This window comes from Dryobates pubescens, chromosome 21 (assembly GCF_014839835.1).
Source record: "Dryobates pubescens isolate bDryPub1 chromosome 21, bDryPub1.pri, whole genome shotgun sequence".
NCBI classification, from domain to species: domain Eukaryota; kingdom Metazoa; phylum Chordata; class Aves; order Piciformes; family Picidae; genus Dryobates; species Dryobates pubescens.
In genome coordinates this window covers 882,307-903,875 of record NC_071632.1, presented here as the reverse complement: position 1 = coordinate 903,875, position 21,569 = coordinate 882,307, and the positions used below count along the sequence as shown (strand labels likewise).

At 55.0% G+C, this 21,569-nt stretch overlaps 1 protein-coding gene across 1 annotated transcript in view; it reads right to left on the bottom strand.

Annotated features, from left to right (window-relative positions):
• RSU1 (Ras suppressor protein 1) overlaps nt 1-21,569 on the bottom strand; it is a 144,195-nt gene that overhangs the window by 99,037 nt on the left and 23,589 nt on the right. Inside the window, exons 4-7 of the mRNA XM_054171273.1 lie at nt 13,814-13,934; nt 8,724-8,842; nt 6,282-6,364; nt 5,898-6,012 (exon numbers count right to left, since the gene is read on the bottom strand). Coding sequence (XP_054027248.1) covers nt 5,898-6,012; nt 6,282-6,364; nt 8,724-8,842; nt 13,814-13,934 — 438 coding nt within the window. The remainder of the gene's footprint in view (nt 1-5,897; nt 6,013-6,281; nt 6,365-8,723; nt 8,843-13,813; nt 13,935-21,569) is intronic.

The following is a 21,569-nucleotide window of genomic DNA, read 5'->3' as shown; positions in this document are numbered from 1 at the left end:
AGAGAGTTCCACTTTTCAAATACCACAGAATTAACCACGTTGGAAGAGACCTTTGAGATCATCGAGTCCAACCTAGATGCCTCTCCCTTCACAGCTTTGCTGATTTCCTCAGGTAAAAGCAGATGCTCTTTGATAAACTGAGAAGCCACTGATGGCAGCATTCAAGTTTGGAAAGGGGGCAGTACTGAGAGCCCAGAGCTGCTGCCCCGCTCATGCCAGGAGCCGCCTGCCCTGCGTGCACACAGGGTTGTTGGGGCCAGGGGAATGAGCACCATCAACACTACAGCCTGGGGTTCAAAATGCATAGATTGAGCTGGGTTGGAAGGGACCTTAAAGATCACCCAGTTCCAACCCCCTGCCATGGGCAGGGACACCTCCCACCAGCCCAGCTTGCTCAAGGCCTCATCCAGCCTGGCCCTGGACACCTCCAGGCAGAAAGCAGCCACAGCCTCCCTGGGCAGCCTGTGCCACCCCCACTGGAACAAATTTCTTCCTAATCTCCAGTCTCAATCTCCTCTTCTCAAACTTCAATCCATTGCCCCTTGTCCGGGCATTACCAGCTCTTGTCAAAAGTCTTTCTTGTAGCCCCCTTCAGGTACTGGAAGGCTGCTCTAAGGTCTGCCTGGAGCCTCCTCCAAGCCAAACAGCCCCAACTCTCTGCCTGTCCCACCGTGGTTTTTCACATGAGCCTCTCAAGGCCACAGCTAAGCTGGAGCACTCTCTGGGTGCCTATCACAGGCAGCTACAGCTCTGGCAATACTCTGCACCAGACACTGCCCTTACACTCCTGACCGCCTAGGAGAATCTTTTCCGTGGCACATATGGGCCCACCCCGATGCCCACACTTCAAACACCATCGTTGATCTTACTAATTGCATCTGCCACTTTACAGAGCTCTTCTCTCCACTCAGCTTTCCTTTCCCAACCCCATTCCAATTGTTAAATGGTTGGAATACACAAAGTGACAGATTTAGTGCTTCCTTGGCAATTTATGTAACTGCCTGCAACTCTGTTGTTGCAGTGAATCATGATTTATTTGTCTCGCAATGCAGCACATAACCTTTTCAATGCTAAGGAAAAAAATGCCAGTGCCTCTTTAAAGTTTATCCCTGGCTGCCCACCACCATTCCTCAGCAGTGGATTTTGCAGACAGATGATCACAACAAGCTGCAGTGCTGCCCACCCGCCGCCGGCCGCTTCCCGCGCTCCTCGCCCGCAGGCACCGGGTCCGCGCACGGCCACCCAGCACCAGAGCCCTCCTCCAGCCCCCTCTTGGCCTCCCGGGCAAGAAAATGCTCTCTTGACTTAGCAAAGGGCACTTGCTGCTGAGCACAGAGGAGGACGATGCTGATCTCCCCCAGCCCTCTTACCGGGGCGTGCCACGCTCCATCCCATCAGGGGACACCAAGAGCAGGCTGCAGGCTTTATTTGCTGCTCTCTCTCTCCTGCTTGTGGCCCTTCCTTTCCTCGTGGCATGCTCTCCAGGCCTTCTTCTGCACTTATCTCCATGGCCCTTAAAACCCAGTTTAAGTTACTCTTCCCCTTGCAGCTGAAGGAACCGGGACTGATTAGCGTGAGGAAGAGGAGGCTGAAAGGACAATGGAGAGAGGTTGATGATGGTCTCTTCTCACACAAGATTTGTGCTAGAACAAGTGGGAACAGCCTCAAGCTGCAGCAGGGGAGCTTTGGGCTGGACACTTTTCACTGAAAGAGTGCTCAGACAGGCTGCTCAGGGAGGTGGAGTCTCCGTCCCTGCAGGTGTTTAGAGGTCAGTTAGTCGTGGCACTCAGTGATAGTCTAGCGGTGAACTTGGCAGAGTATGGTTACTGGTGAGACCTGAAGATCTCAGGGGTCCTTTCCAACCTGAATGAGTCTATGACTCTCCTCACCCAGACACAGTTTGATTGTAGCACTGGTACCGTGCCCATCCCCCTGCTAAAGGAGCAACCCATGGGCAGGGAGAAACTTAATGAAGGTCAACAAGGGCAAGGGGAGAGTCTTGCACCTGGGAAAGAACAACCCCATGGAGCAGGGACTGACCTGCTGGAGAGTAGGGAAGGGGAAAAGGACCTGGGGGTCCTGGTGGATGGAAGGTTCACCATGAGCCAGCAATGTGCTCTGGTGGCCAAGAAGGCCAAGGGCATCCTGGGGGGCATTACAAGCGCTGTGGGGAGTAGGTCAGAGAGGTTCTCCTCCTCCTCTGCTCTGCCCTGCTGAGGCCACAGCTGGAATCTTGTGTCCAGTTCTGGGCCCCTCAGCTCAAGAAGGACCTCAGGGAACTGCTTGTGAGAGTCCAACACAGGGCCACAGAGCTGCTGCAGGCAGTGGAAGATCTTCCTCAGGAGGAGAGCCTGAGAGAGCTGAGGGCTCTGTGGCTTGGAGAGGAGGAGCCTGAGGGTGAGCTCCTTGCTGTTGCTCAAGATGTGCAGGGGGAGTGCCCAGAGGCTGGAGCCAGGCTCTGCTGGGTGCTGCCCAATGCCAGCACAAGGGGCAGTGGTGGAAGCTGAGGCAGAGGAAGCTCCATGGAAACAGGAGGAGAAAGTTTTTTCCTGTGAGGGTGACAGAGGCCTGGAGCAGGCTGCCCAGGGGGGTTGTGGAGTCTCCCTCTCTGGAGATACTCCAAAACCTGCCTGGATGTGTTCCTGTGTGAGCTGCCCTGGGTGCTCCTGCTCTGGCAGGGGGTTGGGCTGGGTGAGCTTTTGAAGTCCCTTCCAGCCCCTAACACTCTGTGGTTCTGTGACTCAAAGCTGTTCAGTAGTGCCCAAACTGAGCCTGTCTTCAGCACCTTTAATTATGAAAGCAATAATGAGAGAGGAAAGGTTGATTACTTGAAATGGAACAGCAGTACCTCCAATTAATGCCAACAGGCCTTGCTCCTTGAAAGCTATTTATCCAGCATGCACAGCACCAAGGATCTGGAGAGTGCTCCTCACACTCTAATTCAATTTTAAAACTGTAGGAGGGAGAGCTCAGGAAGCTGATGAAAGTTTTCCCCTCAGATGGCAGCTATGGAATTAGCAGACCTTTCATTAGGCTGCAGCTCTCACACACCACCATTCACTGGCAGAAACTCTCTGCAAAGCCTCCTTCCTCGAATTTGCCCTGGTTTGCAGGAGGCAAAAGAGGGCTGCAGAGATCAAGTGGCTGCTTCTAACAGTTCAGCAGACTCACACTTGACTGTGAGCTGCTCCTCCCTGATCTCAGGCAAGCCCTCCAAAGCCCAGCCTGGTGCTCCACTTACTAAAGCCCATTCCATGTATCTTTACTTATGTGTTTGATCACCAAGTCAGAGCAGTGCAGAGTGAATGTGCTTGCACATGCACAAGTGCAGCTCCAGACTTGCAGTGCACTGCTCTCTACAAACACATATCCCAACACCTGGGCTGGGCTCAGCAGCTGAGATAGTGCTGGGTCTACACATGGCATGGGCTGCAACACAGAGTGCCAGCTGGTCATAACTGAGCATTGGGATAAGACCATAACAGGAAACACTGGTAAATCCATGATGAAAAGGGGATGTGGTGGGGGAGAAGCTGGGCAGGAGCAGGCAGTGTGAGACTGCAGCACAGGAGGCCAAGGGCAGCCTGGGCTGCATCCAAAGCAGTGTGGCCAGAGATGGAGACAGAGGATCCTGACCCTCTGCTCTGCTCTGGGGAGACCTCACCTGCAGGGCTGTGTCCAGCTCTGGAGCCTTCAATGCAGGAAGGACCTGGACCTGATGGAGAGGGTCCAGAGGAGGCCACAGAAATGCTCAGGGGGTTGGAGCACCTCTGCTACAAAGTCAGGCTGAGGGAGCTAGGGGTGTTCAGCCTGGAGAAGAGAAGGCTCCAGGGAGACCTAACAGCAGCCTGCCACTACCTGAGGGGGCTACAAGAAGGCTGCAGAGGGACTGTTTGCAAAGGCCTGCAGGGACAGGACCAGGGGCAATGGCTTCAGACTAGAGCAGAGCAGATTGAGATTGGATGTGAGGAACAAGTTCTGCACCAGGAGGGTGGTGAAACACTGGCACAGGTTGCCCAGGGAGGTGGTTGAGGCTCCAGGGCTGGAGATATTGAAGGTGAGGCTGGACAGGTCTCTGGGCAGCCTGATCTAGCTGGGGATGTCCCTGCTGAGTGCAGGGGGTTGGACTGGATGAGCTCTGGAGATCTCTTCCAACCCAGACCCTTCTATGATTCTACAGATGTACAGAATAGCAAAAGAATGGAGGTGCCAGGGACTTAAACTGTGTCAAGGCACTCATCCTGATCAGGTGGGGCAAAAGCAGAAGTGCTTCTTCTGCCAGACTGTGATCTCCTTCCAGAATGCTGACAAATGTTAACAAAAAGGAGAAATGCTTCCCTTGGCCATTGCCAAACTGAAGTCAGTGCAAAATAAACATCAGGAATTGTGTTTTAAATGTTTCCATTTGGTCTGGACAGTGATGGCAAAACCCTCTACAGTGACTCTGCTGTTGTGCTTTAAGGCAGCAGTATGTTTAGAACATTTAATTAGCCACAGAAGGTGGTTAGACTCAGTGCAGCATTTATCTTCCACTTTCTGGAGAGAAGCAAAGCTGTAATTTAGGAAGCTACATAAAAGTACATTTACAGTATCTGCAGGCTTCTGAAATGTTATTGTTGTCCAAAGACACTTATAAATTACTCTGGCTTTGACAGAAAGCTAAAGAAAGAGTACCTGTGTCAAGGAGCAAGCATCTGAAATCAAGGAAATAAGAGCAACCTTCATCTACTGGTAATGAGAAAACAACACACACCCCATTACTCAGCATCAAATAGTCCCCTGGACTGATAAAGCCAAAGAGACCAGGCTGGGTAAACAAAGCAGAGTCCAAACAAGCATCTTCCCTCCTCCCACTCCAAAAAAGCAGACACAAAAGTACAGCAAAAAGCATGAGCTGCAGGCTGTCACATTCCTGCACACAGCTGCCACATGCTTCCAGAGGCTGACAACAAATAATGTGGCTTCATGCTAACCTCAGCCACCCTTCTCTGAGGTTCAGCAACTGCTAGTCAGGAGGTGCCAGCAGAAACAAAGAAGCTCCTCTGTGTCCCAGGCCAAGCAGGAAGGAATAAACCCTGTGCAAGAGGTGTTCCAGCAGCAGGCTGCTGCAGCCACCTCATCCCCACACAGGTATTTTATGACAAGCTTGGAGGAAAGATCTGAAATGCAGTCCTGGCTCTGGGCAAGGAGGCACAGCTCCTGCTGCAGCCACTGCCCCTGCTGCAGCCACTGCCCCTGCTGCAGCCACTGCCCCACACACAATGGCACCACTGGGACAGCACTGCAGCAAGACCAATGCTGCAGTTTCAGAGGAAAACTCCACCTTAGAGGTTGGGAAAAAAGCCACTTGGAACCATATTTGAATGGCAAACATCACAAATTCCAGGTACAGCAACCTGCTGCACTGCTTGAAGAAAGCAAGCTGTCAGGTCACTAAGAAATACAGGCTCCTGGAACACAGAAGCACAACACTGCTGTCACTGAACTCCCTGGCACTCCCTGGTGACCCAGCCTGTGCTGTATGGGAACAGACACACAAAAGCCACTTCACTGCTCTCATCTTTGCCTACTCTAACTTTGGCTGACCCAAACAGCGATCTCAACACCCAGCAGGCACGGGCCCAGCTTTGCAGACCCCAGGCTCATGATCTGCTGTCTAAAGCAGGACTGGCCCTCAGGTGCACCAACACACAAGGAGAACATAACAATCAAACCAACCAGACGTCACCTCCTGGGCCCTTTGAGCGAAAGAAGGGCGTGTTTCTCAGGGGAAAGTCAGTGTAGTGGCAATGACAAGTTAAGCACAAGCATTTGCTGGAGTTCAGGAGGCAGTTCTGTCCCAGGGGAAGCACAGTGCACCGACAGCCAGGCAGTGAAATGCTCATCCATAGCCTTACCCAGCTCTGGGGGCAGCACGGTGAGACGGTTTCCCTGGATGTGAAGCTCCTTGAGCTGGGTGAGCTCACCGATCTCTTTGGGCAGTGATATCAGGTCATTGTCTCTGAGACTCAGCTAAGAGAACACAAAGCAGTCAGAACACTTCTTGCTGGCCACAGAGCAGCCTCACCCAGAACTCTGCCCCCCTGCCCCCAGCTTTCTGCTCAGCGCCCAACCCTCCCAATTTATTTCCCAGCGTCCGGCGGTCAGCGCGGGCCAGCTCCAGGTGCAGCGGTCTAGCCCTGCACACACAGCCTGCTCAGCCCCTCCAGTGGAGTGGATTGCACTCCCAGCAGCGCTGCAGAAGCCAATTGATTGCCCCAGAATGTAGATAAATGACTTACTATCTGCAGCTTGGTGAGCTTCCCCAGGTCTGGCGGCAGGACCTCAAAGTCGTTGTCACTTAGATAGAGTGCACGCAGGGTGGCTGCAAATCAAACAGCACTGGATAAACAGGGGGGCACACACACCCCCTCTGAGACCTAATCAATGACAGGGAGTCAGCTCTGATTAATAATCCCAGCTGGGGGAGAAGCCTTTGACATGCCCAGGGCTCACAACAATAACAGGCAGGTCAAACTTGGATTTAGTGGCAGATTGTACTGCTGGGGAGGGCAGGAAAGCATCTATAGTCAAAGGGACTGCCACAATCAACAGCCTCCAGGGCAGCAGCCTCTGAGCCTCTCACAGTACAGTCATTACTCTTCATTATCCCCAATTCTTCATTATTAAATCAATTTGCATCCTAAGCAAGGATTAAAAACCATTTTTTGGACATCTCTGTTAAGCTCTACAGGAAGCACAGCACAGTGCTGGGAAGAGCCCTTCAAAGAGAGCAATGCGGAAGACTCAGATTGTGCAGTTTGTCATTTCCACACTCAGTCTCTGAAACTGACAGCAGAGAGGTGAGGCAGCAGAGCCATGGAGCTTGCTGCTACTGAAGGAGCACTCAGGGCAGCTCAGAAACAACCATGGAGCTTGCTGCTACTGAAGGAGCACTCAGGGCAGCTCAGGAACAACCATGGAGCTTGCTGCTACTGAAGGAGCACTCAGGGCAGCTCAGAAACAACCATGGAGCTTGCTGCTACTGAAGGAGCACTCAGGGCAGCTCAGAAACAACCATGGAGCTTGCTGCTACTGAAGGAGCACTCTGGGCAGCTCAGGAACAACCATGGAGCTTGCTGCTACTGAAGGAGCACTCAGGGCAGCTCAGAAACAACCATGGAGCTTGCTGCTACTGAAGGAGCACTCAGGGCAGCTCAGGAACAGCCATGGAGCTTGCTGCTACTGAAGGAGCACTCAGGGCAGCTCAGGAACAACCATGGAGCTTGCTGCTATTGAAGGAGCACTCAGGGCAGCTCAGGAACAACCATGGAGCTTGCTGCTATTGAAGGAGCACTCAGGGCAGCTCAGGAACAGCCATGGAGCCTCACAAAGCACTGCTAGCCCCACAAAGCACAGCAGGAGGGAAGGTGCTCAGGGCAGCCAAGCCTCTCCTCCCCACCAGAGGAGATTCCATGTGTGTCATGCCATTTATACCTCCTCCTCCTCCTTCTGTTTCATTCCATGTGACCATTTTAATAACTTCCCTATGTTTAAAACTTCTCCCTGCCAGGCTGCAGTCACCAAACCTCTCCAGGAGCAATGCTGCTTCCCTGCCCCTCACCTTAACTGCTCACTGAAGCTCCTTCAGCACACTGCCAAGCCCAGAGAGGTGACAGAATCACTGAAATCCACAAAGTGCCACAGTTCAAGCTGCTTAGGTCAGCACAATGCAGCCCTTTGACATGTATCCACTGCAATACTGTGGCTTCCAGGACCTTAAAGGGGCTACAAGAAAGCTGGGGAGGGACTTAGGTTGTGAGGGAGTGATAGGACTGGGGGGGATGGAGCAAAACTGGAAGTGGGGAGATTCACTTTGGACGTTAGGAGAAGTTGTTCCCCATGAGGGTGGTGAGAGCCTGGCACAGGCTGCCCAGGGAGGTGGTGGAAGCCTCCTGCCTGGAGGTGTTTGCAGCCAGGCTGGATGTGGTGGGGTCACCATCACTGGAGGTGTTCAGGAGGAGACTTGATAGGGTGCTTGGTGCCATGGGTTAGTTGATTAGGTGGTGTTGGATGATAGGTTGGACTTGATGATCTTGAAGGTCTCTTCCAACCTGGTCTATTCTATTCTATGTGGCTGTGAGCAACCTGCTGTAGTGTGAGGTGTCCCTGGCCATGGCAGTGGGGTTGGAACTGGCTGAGCCTTGAGGTCCTTTCCAACTCTGCCAGTTCTGTGGCTCTATGAATACCTTTATTTTAACTCTCTGAAGGGGTATTTTGAACATGTGCACAGGTCAGCTCAGCTCCACCGTGTCTGTGCCAGGCTTTGGCAGCCCAGGCTGGACACTGCAACACCTTTGTGCTGGTTAGACTGCTGCAGCCACGACCCCTCAGGAGCACAGCTGCTACTACTGAGTTAACACACAGCAGCTCCCTTGCAAAGCAGTTCCATGCCCCTGGGTATGGGAGCCGCCAGGAAGTTTCTTTAACTGAGTATGGGAAATAGTACCCAGAGGAAAATTACTATGCCATTAGTAAGCCAGTCTTCTCACATCCAGTGGTGGCAGGTGGCTGTGTGCCAGTGATAAATATTGCTGAGCTAGCTACAAAAATTCAAGAGAAGCTCCAAGAACAAAACCAAAACAGCAGAACAACTCTGCTGGTCTCTGTCAAACCCATTTCAATGGCAGGGAGCAAAGCAGGGCATCAGGAGGCTCTGCAGAGCCTTTAGAAAAGTTCCTTACTCAGATAGAAGAAGTTTCCTGGTAGAGAATTTTCACTCAAGTTGTTGTAAGTCAAGTCAAGAACCTCCAGAGCTGGTAAGGAGCCAAATCCCCTTGGCAAGGTGTTCAACCTGTTCATGCTGTAGGTAAAGATCAAAACACAGAACATGACTTCAGCATTGACTTCATCCAGTAGGAACAACACAGGCAGCAAGCACTTCAGTCCTAACACATGAGAGCTGCATCCAGCTCTCCTCCTTTCCTTCTGCAGAGAGGCTACCAGGGACTGAGCAGAGCTTTGTTACCTCCCTGCCATGAACATGCCCAAAGCCTCACACCCATGAGGGATCCCATCTGTGACAGCCATCAACAGCCACCCCTGGAACACGAAGCATGATGAAGAGAGCTGCCACACTGCTATGCCCAGCCTGAACACTGTGCCACAGAGAAAGCTGGCCCTTGGCAGGTGCCCCATCTCCTGTCTAAACCCCAGAGAACCCTTTGTGCCTCACCTTCATCAGCTGCTGCTCCACCTGGCTCTGCACCATGCTACCCAGTACAGAACACCTCAGCTGCACTGCATTGATGCTCATTGATCACTGATGCTCACAGCCCTCCTTAGGAGCAGCAAATCTGTGTCACTAGATAACTATTGATGCACATGGAGCATGAGCTAACTAAAATGTCACTCCTCTGATTGATGAGGCTCAGGCTAACTGCAGCTCATCCAGCCAGGCTCAGGGGGCTCAGGAGGGCAGCTCCCACCAGCAACAGCCAGAGGAACAGGGGGAAAGCTGACTGAAGGAAAAGGCTTCTCTGATAAGCTGGGGCAGACAGGCTACAGAAAACTGACCCCTCTGACTCCCAGGGGCTTGAACAAGGTGCCCCAGGAAATCCCAGGGTTGTTTCCATGCTAAAGGAATGTAAGGAGCTGGAGACTATACTGATGGAAGCTTGCTGTTTGTGTAGGAGCTGGAGCTCTGCCTCTTTATCACATGAAAACTGCCAGCTCATTGTTCATGCTGCCCTGCTGCACATGCACCAAGCATCCATAGCTTGTGTCTATGGATCTTGCCTCAGTTGTCACCTGGGTCCTAAAGTGGAAGAGGGAGGAGAGGCATCTTCAGGAAGAGCTGACAGGGGCAGCTGCTCTGGAGAGCTGGAGGCACTCTTCTGGGATGGCTGGAGTCAGCCATGGCCTCTCCCATGTTACCTCTGCAGATATGCTGAATTTGACTCTCCTTCTGATGCAGAAGTGATAAACACCAATAACCAGAGCTGGAGTCAAGAGGAGATGCAATGTGAATGTATGAAACATGATGCAGCACTTGACCTGAACTCAAGTGGAAGTATTGACAACGTGGGGGACCCAAAAATAACAGAGACTGGCTGTGACCTCCAGGGCCTCCCCTCCCCCATGCAGCCTGCCACACACTCTGCTATCCTAGGTGACAAACACCATGACATCCACCTGCAGGACAGCTCACAAGCCCATCTCCCAAGAGTGCTTGGCACACAGGAGCAGCTGCACCTCCAGCTCTCCCTCAGGGCTCAGTACTTGGACCAGACCATTCAGTCTATTCATCAACGACCTGCATGAGGGCACAAAGGGCACTGTCAGCAGCTGGGTGATGACACCAAGCTGGGTGGACTGGCTGACACAGGAGGGTTCTGCTGCCATTCAGCCAGACCTGGACAGGCTGAAAGGTGGGCAAGGAGAAATGGAATGAAATCCAACAAGGGAAAGGATAGAGTCTGACAGCTAGGAAAGAACAATCCCATGGAGCAGGGACTGAGCTTTTGGAGAGCAGGGAAGGGGAAAGGGACCTGGGGGTCCAAGTGGGTGGAAGGATACCCATGAGCCAGCAATGTGTTTTGAGGCCAAGTAGGCCAAGGGCATCCTGGGGAGCATCAGAAGGGCTGTGGGAAGTAGGTCAGAGAGGTTCTCCTCCCCCTTTGCTCTGCCCTGCTGAGGCCACAGCTGGAATATTGTGTCCAGTTCTGGGCCCTTCAGCTCAAGAAGGACCTCAGGGAACTGCTTGAGAGAGTCCAACACAGGGCCACAGAGCTGCTGCAGGCAGTGGAAGATCTTCCTCATGAGGAGAGCCTGAGGGAGCTGAGGGCTCTGTGGCTTGGAGAGAAGCAGCCTGAGGGTGAGCTCCTTGCTGTTGCTCAAGATGTGCAGGGGGAGTGCCCAGAGGCTGGAGCCAGGCTCTGCTGGGTGCTGCCCAATGCCAGCACAAGGGGCAGTGGTGGAAGCTGAGGCAGAGGAAGCTCCATGGAAACAGGAGGAAGAATTCTGTCACTGTGAGGGTGACAGAGGCTTGGAGCAGGCTGCCCAGGGGGGTTGTGGAGTCTTCCTCTCTGGAGATACTCCAAAACCTGCCTGGATGTGTTCCTGTGTGAGCTGCCCTGGGTGCTCCTGCTCTGGCAGGGGGTTGGGCTGGGTGAGCTTTTGAGGTCCCTTCCAGCCCCTAACACTCTGTGGTTCTGTGACTAACCTTGATGACTACACATGCATGTGAGCAAAGGCAGGGCAAGCACTACCAACTCTCAGACACTGATCCCACCTTTCCTCTCCCACATGAGCCACCCCACCAGAACAAGAAACTGTGGAGATGAGAGCTCTGTAACTGAAGTCTAGATGAACTCCTCCTCCCCAGGCAGCCCAGCCAGGGGCATGCACACAGCCTTACTGCTGCAGGAGCAGCTCTTCAAATAAAGGCATTCTCCACTGTGTCACTGGTTTAGAACTGCTCTTTATGTCAAGCAGGATTAAAGAGAGCAGCTCCTTTTTCACTAGTCAAGAGTGAGAGTGGCCCTGACAGCCTTCCCTAGAGTAAGCAAGGAACAGGGAAGAACCTTCTCCCCTTTGAGCAGGCAGCATGGCACAGAAAAAGAACCCCCTGAGAGCTCCTGCCTAGTGCTGCTCAGCCCTGCAGAGGTTCAAACATGAATCCTGTGCCACAAATGCCTTTCCAAACCCTGCAGTGCAGCAGTACACCTTCCTTCTTCCCATCCCACCACTTCAGTCTTCCACACCAAAACCCTCCCAGACATGACCTATGCTCCTCCTGAAGCTTCCCCTCCTCCCCAGAGGGCTCTTCTGATGTCCTGTGTGTACTGCACAAGCCACGAGGGTTCCTGGGCTGCCTCGTGGCAGGCTGGGGCAGAACAGTGTCCTCTTCACTGACTCCAAGGTCCTGTGAAGCAAAACTCATTGCTCAAGAGCTAGAGCTGGGCATTCAGTGCCTGGAAGACTGAGGGTAAAGAGGGGATTCTGTGAGAGAGAACAGCACTATGTGTTAGGGGCTAGCCTGCTGGAGAGCAGCTCCATGGAGAAAGACCTTGGAGTGCTGCTGGGCAGTAAGTTCTGCATGGGACAGCAATGTGCCCTGGGGGCCAAGCGAGCCAATGGCATCCTGGGCTGCAGCAAGAAAAGTGTGGCCAGCAGGGCTGGGGAGGTTCTGCTGCCCCTCTGCTCTGCCCTGCTGAGACCGCAGCTGCAATCCTGTGTCCAGCTCTGGGCTCCCCAGTTCCAGAGAGACAGAGAGCTGCTGGGGAGAGTCCAAGGGAGAGCCAGGAGGATGCTTAGGGGACTTGAGCATCTCCCCTGGGAAGAGAGACTGAGAGCCCTGGGGCTGTTTAGGCTGGAGAGGAGAAGGCTGAGAGGGGTCTGATCAATGCCTATCAATAGCTGAGGGCTGGGGGTCAAGGGGAGGGGGCCAAGCTCTATGGGTGGTGCACAGCAATAAGCCAAGGAACAGTGGAGACAAACTGGAACAGAGAAGGTTTCAGCTCAACATGAGGAGAAACTTCTTTGGTGTGAGAGTGCTGGAGGCCTGGAGCAGGCTGCCCTGAGAGGTTGTGGAGTCTCCTGCTCTGGAGACTTTCCAACCCCACCTGGATGTGTTCCTGTGAGACCTGCCCTGGGTGCCCCTGCTCTGGCAGAGGGTTGGACTGGGTGATGTCTGGAGGTCCCTTCCAACCTCTAATGTTCTGTGATTCTGCAAGAAGCCTGCAAAACTGAAGCTTGCCTACTCCTGCCAGGGCTTCCCCGAGCAGTTACACTTTCACAAGCCCAGGCAGCTTTCAGAAGTTCAGTGCTTCACAACTGTTTCCATCATGACTCAACAAAGCCTTCTGCAACTGTTTGCTACAGACCACCTCCACCGGAACACAGCACCTGAACCGGTCACAGGGATGCCTCTGCCTCAGATTCAGTCACCATTAGCTCTGTGAATTCAGTGCCCACCCCTCTGAATGATCTGCTGCTTCTCTGACAGCTTTCACAGAAACTGAGGCTTCTTTAGTCCTAAATTTGAAGCTTTGGTATTGCAGTGCTGAACTGACACAGACAAATTAGCATTTGGGTTTGGTTTTCCAGGTTTGTTTGGGGGGGAGGGGCAGGAATTTACTTAGTTATTTACAAAGCAGAACAGAAAATAGAGCCTGGCTCTTACACAGCAACCAGTTGCTAGGGAAAGGAAATTCACTAACTGTTAAGCCCAGGATTAGATGAATGTGAGCTGCTGCCGCCCTTAAACGGTTATTAGCACACCCAGAGTCAGTGCTTCATCACCTACATACCCAATTACCCTCGACACTAGCTAAACACTCTGAAGCCCCAGCTGCCAAGTGATCATAGAATCACACAGCTGGCAGAGTTGGGAGGGACCTCGAGGACCATCCAGTTCCAACCCCCCTGCCATGGCCAGGGACACCTCACACCACAGCAGGTTGCTCACAGCCACCTCCAGCCTGGCTGCAAACACCTCCAGGCAGGAGGCTTCCACCACCTCCCTGGGCAGACTGTGCCAGGCTCTCACCACCCTGCTGGGGAACAACTTCTTCCTCACAGCCAATCTCAATCTCCCCACTTCTAGTTTTGCTCCAACCCCGCAGTCCTATCCCTCCCTGACACCCTCCAAAGTCCCTCCCCAGCCTTCTTGTAGCCCCCTGCAGATCCTGGAGGGCCACAAGAAGGTCTCCTCAGAGCCACCTTCTCTCTGCAAACACTTTCAGGAGGAAAATTCAGCAAGAGAGGAAGAAGCAGCAGGGCGAGTGGCGCCATGGAGAGAGCCTGCGGCGGCGGGCAGGCAGGTACGCACCCGAGGTTGAGGTGTTTGAGCTTCTGCAGGCTGCTGAGCTGTGTGGGCAGCTCCTCGAGCTGGTTGTTGAAGAAGTTGAGCACTTCTATGTTCCTCAGGTCTGCGATGTTCGCTGGCACAGCTGTGGGCAAGTTGGCACAGTGAGAGAGCGCACCCAGGGCGAGCTGCGGCCAGAGCTGCTCTGCGGCGCCTGCCCTCTGCTCTGCCGGCGCAGCGGCTCCTGGCGAAGCGGCCCCCGGGAGCTGCTGCAGGGGAAGCCAGGGCTGCAGCCAAACGGCCTCCTGGCTGGCACCTGCTCTCAGCTCACTTGCTACTCTTCAGAAAGCTGCTGCCAGCACTGTAAGATGTTCTGACTACCATAAAGACCACTGCAGAGACAGAGAAGGACAGCTAACGCTCCCATGACTGCCAAAGAGGAGCAGCTGTCCTCTGAGCTCCTGTGGCACACGCACAGGTCTCAAAAGAGCAGAGCTGGGAGACCTGGATGATTGCAGCCACAGAGCTGAGGAAATGAATGCTCCAAGTAGGTCCCCCAAGACAGCAGACCTCATTTTCTGTGATGGCCTGCTCTGCTTACTGCCTAAATAACCAGAGTACCCAGGTTCTTGTCCACTGAAGGTACCCCAAACGTCGCAAAGGACTAAGTCCAGCCAAGCCCATTTCCAGTAACTGATCAACACCCCCCAAGGCTACACCAGATCACCAACACCTCACTGCCTGGTTATGGTCTGACAACATGAGAAAGCAAGCAGAAGCCCAATCTGAATGTGCCAGTGCAGCTGAGCCTGACCAGCTCTTCAGATCTGCATCTTTTGTCCCCCAAGCTCCAGGAGACTGACAAAGGAGGAGGCTGCCAGGTCAGCCGCACCGCACACTGCCCCTGCGTGCAGCATTCCCCTGCCTGCAGCAGGAGCCCACAGAGTGCACAGCCAAACAAGGAGAAGCTTTTATGAGGCCATGACTTTCTTTTATCTCTTGGCATGAGGCAACCTCAATCTTCAAAGGGAGTCAGTGGTGCTCAGAGAGCTGAACACTGCAGCACCTCACAAGCAGTCGATTCCACGCCTGGGCTCACGGTGCACAACAGCAGCAGCCCTCACAAACACTCCAATTGCACTCCATAAATGCTGCTGCTGAGGGCCATGCTCATTACAGGGGGTTTCAGCAGGCTTTTTTATGCAGTCATTAAGGCAAACCTGGACATTCCCAAGCCTTCCCTGTGTAGCATCTCCCAGGCAGCCCAAGTGTGGCTGGCAGTAATGGCAGGAGATCCACAGCTTAGGGAAGACAAGGAGAAGGTGCTGCTGCTGCTGCTCTTTGCAGTTGGTGCCTACCACAAGTTAACAGAGGAGTTAATGAACATAATGCAGCTGTTTCCAGCCTCAGTGTTTCACCAGGACAGTGATCACAAGTATCAAAGTGTTCTCCTCTCAGCAGTCAGACTCTGGGGAGGTGTGATGGACTGGCTAACCATGCTCCTGCCCTCCTCAGAGGCTGTTTGTTCACAGAGTCACAGAATGGGCTGGATTGGAAAGGGCCTTTAAGATCACCCAGTTCTAACCCCCTGCCATGGGCAGGGACACCTCCTAGCACCCAGCTTGCCCAAGGCCTCATCCAACCTGGCCTTGAACACCTCCAGGGAGGGGACATCCACAACCTCCTTGGGCAACCTGTGCGAGGGTCTCTCTACCCTCACTCTAAAGAATTTCTTCCTCATCTCCAGTCTCAATCTCCCCCCCCCCCCTTAAGCTTCAACCCATTGCCCCTTGTCCTATCTGTACAAGCCCTTGTCAGAACTCCCTCCCCCACTCTCCTGGAGCCCCTTCAGGTACCGGAAGGCTGCTCTAAGGTCTCCCTGGAGCCTTCTCTTCTCCAGGCTGAACAGCCCCAACTCTCCCAGCCTGGCGCCATGGGGGAGGTTCTCCAGCCTCTGATCATCTTATGCAAGACTGGGAATCAGAAGAGCTGGCAAACACAGCTCACAGTCTGAACAATGCTGAGACCCAGGGCTGTTGCCTTGAGGTTACACTGTTGAATGAATGGGAGCTTGGTCTGCAAGCTTTGGCCTTCCCCTTCCTACCAAAACCAGCACACCTGAGCCTGGCAGGTGATGTTCAACATGAGGCAGAGCCCAGCTGTAGGGATGCTGAGGCTGCTGCCCAGTGTCAGCTTGGCTGCCTACCAGCCAGCTCTCTCTTTCAATTGCTCAGGCTGGAAGCCATCACAGGATGGTCAAGCAATTAAGAAGCTATTATCCAAGACACTGCCAGTTCTCAAGGCCAACTAAGAAACTACAACACTATCAGGGCAAAGGCAGGAAGCCCCAAACTGTTTTGATCTTGCTGTGAGGCTGCACTGCAGGAACTGGCAGCTTCCAGAGACCATTTGTTAGTGCTTCCCTCACGTGAGGAGCCTGCAATGCCTTTGGCTTTACAGCTGAATCGGTGCTGCTTAACAGGCACCTGTAGCCAGTCCTGGTCACAGCAAGACTTAGCTACCCAATGACCACTGGCATCATGGAGCAGCAGCAAAGCTGTTCTGCATCTGTGAGCAGACCACAAGCTGAGCACAAGGAGCCCTCAAGCAGAGAAGGCAGGCTCCGAGCAGCCAGAGCCCAAACAACAGCCACCACTAAAGCACACAAGAAGTGGGACAGTCCCTGCGCTGCCTGGAGCCAGCAGCACCGAGGCAGTGGATGTGGCCTTCCCCAGGCCTGCCCAAATCTGCTTCTTTCCCCTCTCAAAACCAAATGAATTTTTCAGCTTCTGTCTCACTTCTGACTTCAGCGAGGGGACTGTGGGGAGAGCAGGCATCATTTCAAGGAAGAAGGTGAAGAATCATCTGAGTTAAAACAAAAAACCCACTGCAAGCAAACGACACTAAAAACCCCAACACAAACCCAACAACAAAGCAGCCCAACAACCAGAAATAACAACACAAAAGCCCCAAAGCTCCCCAGACACAAATGACACCCCGGTGTCAAGGCAGGAAGCAAACTGCTTCCAGAGATCTCTTGCTAAGATCACACTGGCACTGGAGGTCAGCTCCTCAAAGACCATCCTGGTGACCTCAAGAGGCTCAGCTCCTCCCTGCAAACAAGGGGCAAAGGCTCAGCTCCACTGGCTGGTTTCTCTGAGGGCTTTGGTATGTGTCTCTTGCCAGGGTGCAGGCACCAGTCAGCATCCCCAGGGACCAAGAGGAGCTGCCGCTGCACACTGCTCCAGCTGTGCCATCCCCACAGGCTCTGCTCCCTGCTGTGGATCACACACAGTGCACTTCGGACAATGACTTCTTTCAAGCCAAAGCCTGCATGGCTTAGGAGGCTGAGATGAGAAAGGAACTGAAGATAGAGCACAGGCTCTGGGTGTCACCCTGGTAAATCAAAATGAGAAGCCCCAGCCATATCTTTGGGTTAGATGGAGGGGCTGGAGCCACCTCATGAGATGGAAAAAAGGAAGAGAAGGTCAAGGCCTGGCCCATGTTCAGGGTCTCCTGCTTCAACAGCTCAGACTCATTTGTAATCTGGATGCTCTGCTGCATTGAAGGAAGAAGAGAAGACCAAAACTCCCTCCTGCACTGCCCTTGGAGCTAAACTGCTCACATTCAGCAGCCCCAGGCCCAAGGACCAGCACTGGTCAAACAAGGCTGAACCCAGCCCCATTAACCAGGACCCATCTACCACTCCCCTCTTCTTTTGCAGGCTTCTTCCTAGATACACAGCAGGCTGCCAGATCCCAAGGAATCCATGTTCTGGCAGTCCTGCATTCCACCAGAGTCACCTTCTGATGAGGAGCTGCGGAGGGAGCTGTCAGCATGCTGCTTCCATTCACCCACATGTTTACAGAACCAGCCACAGTGTCTTAACAACTCTTCTAAGACCATCTGCTGCCCAGTGCCATTAACAACTAAACTCCCCCTCAGCAAATGCTAGTAGAAGTTGGCAGCCCAAAGCCTTTGCATTCTGCTGTGAGGCTGCAGTCACATCCTGAGGCCCCATTCATACCAAGCTGCACTTCAGCAGACCAGCAGCAGCCTCCTTCCCCACGTTCCGCGCCGGGAACTGCCCACAGCCGTTCGCTGTGGCAGCTGCAGCCTGCGCCTCCCTTGCCAGAGCCACAGCCTGCACGCCAAGAGGCCTGCGCCTGCTCCCCGGGCAATAAGGACTGGCAGCCGAGGACACCTCACAGCACTTCAGAACAAACCTGCTCTGCCTTTGTGCCCGAGCCACAGGCAAATCCTGCGGCACTACGGCGTTCCCCCCGCGCAGGCTTTGCCCTCAGGGCAGCGCAGCGCCGCGCCCCTGCACCGGCACGGCTCAGCGCCGCGCCCCTGCACCGGCACCGCTCAGCGCCGCGCCCCTGCACCGGCACCGCTCAGCGCCGCGCCCCTGCACCGGCACCGCTCAGCGCCGCGCCCCTGCCCCGGCACCGCCCAGCGCCGCGCCCCTGCCCCGGCACCCCCCAGCGCCGCGCCCCTGCACCGGCACCGCCCAGCGCCGCGCCCCTGCACCGGCACGGCTCAGCGCCGCGCCCCTGCACCGGCACGGCCCAGCGCCGCACCCCTGCCCCGGCACTGCTCAGCACCGCTCAGCGCCACACCACGCCCCCACCCCAGCACCGCCCCAGCACCGCTCAGCGCTGCGCCCCTGCCCTGTCACCACCCCAGCCCCACCCAGCGCAGCGCCCCTGCCCCAGCCCCGCCCCAGCCCCGCCCAGCGCCACACCCCTGCCCCAGCGCCACGCCCCAGCCCCACCCAGCGCCACGCCCCAGCCCCACCCAGCGCCACGCCCCAGCCCCAGCACTGTGCCCGCCCCAGCCCCACCCAGTGCTACCCATCACCCCTGCCCCAGCACCGCGCCCCTGCCCCAGCACTGCCCAGCGCCGCGCCCCTGCCCCAGCGCCGCCCAGCGCCGCGCCCCTGCCCCAGCGCCGCGCCCCTGCCCCAGCACCGCCCAGCGCCGCGCCCCTGCCCCAGCACCGCGCCCCTGCCCCAGCACTGCCCAGCACCGCGCCCCTGCCCCAGCGCCGCCCAGCGCCGCGCCCCTGCCCCAGCGCCGCGCCCCTGCCCCAGCGCCGCCCAGCGCCGCGCCCCTGCCCCAGCACCGTGCCCCTGCCCCAGCGCCGCCCAGCGCCGCGCCCCTGCCCCAGTGCCGCTCAGCTCTGCTCATAGGGCTGCCAGACCACACAAAAGAAGGATTACAGGCAATGCTCCACACCAGCACCCTGGATCTGGACCTTAGCTGTCTCTCCACACAAGCAGCAGAGGCTGGCCACTGTCTTCACTGGAGGTCTGATGTTGCCCTCTGTTGGAGAGCAGATACTGGGTGGGATGGATCTGAGGCAGCTGCCACGCAGAGCCACATGCTGAGAGCACTGACACCAGCCAAGGCAGCCTGCAGGGTATGTGGCAGATGTTCACCTTCCCCATAAAGCAGGAAGCCAAGAGGTTCTCATGCCCTACAAGGCAGTGACAGCTACATCCAGCTCCTTCTGTACCTCACCCCTGGTAGAGAGGAGGAGCACAGAAAATGCTGGAGCAGAAGAGGTGCTGCATTACTGCCCCTCCTTTCGAGCCATTTGTCTGGATATTGGCACAATTCTTCTTGTGGTGAAAGGGCTGAAAAAGCACAGCTTCAGAAAGCCTCTGCTTCTGCACATCCTCTCCAGGAAGCTCTCTTGAAGCTTCTATGAAGCACTGGAAATCAACAAGAACCTGCAGCACTTTCAAAGTAAGCAAACTGAGGGGTTGGAAAGATGAAGCCTCCACTCTTTATCTGAAAGATGAAATCTGGTCTGGTTGCCTTTCTATTTAGAATCATATCACAGAATTGCCAGGGCTGGAAGGGACCTCAAGGCTCAGCCAGCCCCAACCCCCTGCCATGGCCAGGGACACCTCACACCACAGCAGGTTGCTCACAGCCACCTCCAGCCCGGCTGCAAACACCTCCAGGCAGGAGGCTTCCACCACCTCCCTGGGCAGCCTGTGCCAGGCTCTCACCACCCTCATGGGGAACAACTTCTTCCTCACAGCCAACCTCAATCTCCCCACTTCTAGTTTTGCTCCATCCCCCCCAGTCCTATCACTCCCTGACACCCTCAAAAGTCCCTCCCCAGCTTTCTTGGAGCCCCCTGCAGATCCTGGAAGGCCACAATGAGGTCTCCTGGGAGCCTTCTCCTCTCCAGACTGCACAACCCCAACTCTCTCTCTCTGCTGTCTCCAGAGCAGAGCAGCTCCAGCCCTCTGTTCCTCCTCCTGGCCCTGCTCTGGACACCTTCCAGCACCTCCAGATCCTTCCTGGCACAGAGGCTCCAGAACTGGCCCCAGAGCTCCAGCTGTGGTCTCAGCAGAGTGGAGCAGAGGGGCAGAATCCCCTCCCTGGCCCTGCTGGCCACACTTCTCTTGCTGCAGCCCAGGCTCTGCTTGGCTCTCTGGGCTGCAAGTGCTCCCTGCTGGCTCCTGTTGAGCTTCTCCTCCCCCAGCACCCCCAAGGCCTTTTCTCCAGGGCTATGTAACAGAGACCTACATTAAATGCAACATTTCTGAAGGCACTCCTAAGGAAACAAGACTCCTAGCAAAGTGCCCTTTACAGCATCACACTAAACTGTGAAGTGTTTTAGAGAAGGAAGCTCAGATTAAAGCCAAATCCAGAGTCAATCAGCTGCACAATTAGCTTCAGGCAAAAGGTTAACTTGCCAGGGGAGGGACACATGGCATGGAAACTAAGCTAAGCATTTCCCTTCATTTACACTTTAACACTGAAGGTTCAAAAGCAGCAGGCCTCTGCTGAGACCTCACCTGCAGGGCTGTGTCCAGCTCTGGGGCCCCCAACACAAGAGGGACATGGACCTGATGGAGGAGGTCCAGAGGGGGCCACCAAGAAGATCAGAGGCTGGAGAACCTCTGCTGTGGGGACAGGCTGGGAGAGGTGGGGCTGTTCAGCCTGGAGAAGAGAAAGCTGTGGGGAGACCTCAGAGCAGCCTTCCAGGACCTTAAGGGGCTCCAGGAGAGCTGGAAGGGACTGTTCAGAGGGGCCTGAGGGGATAGGCTGAGAGGCAATGGTTTGAAAGTGGAGCAGGGTAGAGTTAAGTTGGACACCAGGGGGAAGCTCTGCACAGGGAGGGTGGTGAGAGTGGCACAGGCTGCCCAGGGGCTGAGGCCCCATCCCTGGAGACATTCAAGCTCAGATTTGGTGTGGCCCTGGGCAGCCTGCCCTAGCTGGAGGTGTCCCTGCTGAGTTCAGGGTGATGGCCAAGATGACCTCTGAGGGTCCCTGCCCCCCATGCAAGCTGGCACTGTGGGAAGCTGAGAAATGAGGGTTTGATGTATTAACCCCCAGGATCAGCAGCTTTGGCATGCACACACAAGCTCCAGAATGCTGTCTCTGTGCCTGAAGAAGCCATCTGCCAGCAGGCAGGAGCATGCCACCCAGCAGCACTGCAAACCTCTGCAGCTTCTGGGGGGATTTGCCCAGCAGAGCACCACTGCTCACAGGCCAGACTGATGAGTGATGGCAGTTTCTCACACCATCAGCCCACTAAGGGCTGGTCAGGAGTCATGCACAGTGCAAGAGAACTCCATGCAGAGCTCTGGGAGTGGTACCAGCCCATGGCAGATGTCAGCTGAGGTTTTCCTGCCAAGAGCAAGAGCCTAAGGTAAGAGCTGTGGGGCAGACACTGCAGTGAAGGCAGCTCTGCAGGCTCCCTCTAACGTGGTGAGCAGCAACAGAACTTCCCATGAGTAAGGATCCCTCAGAGT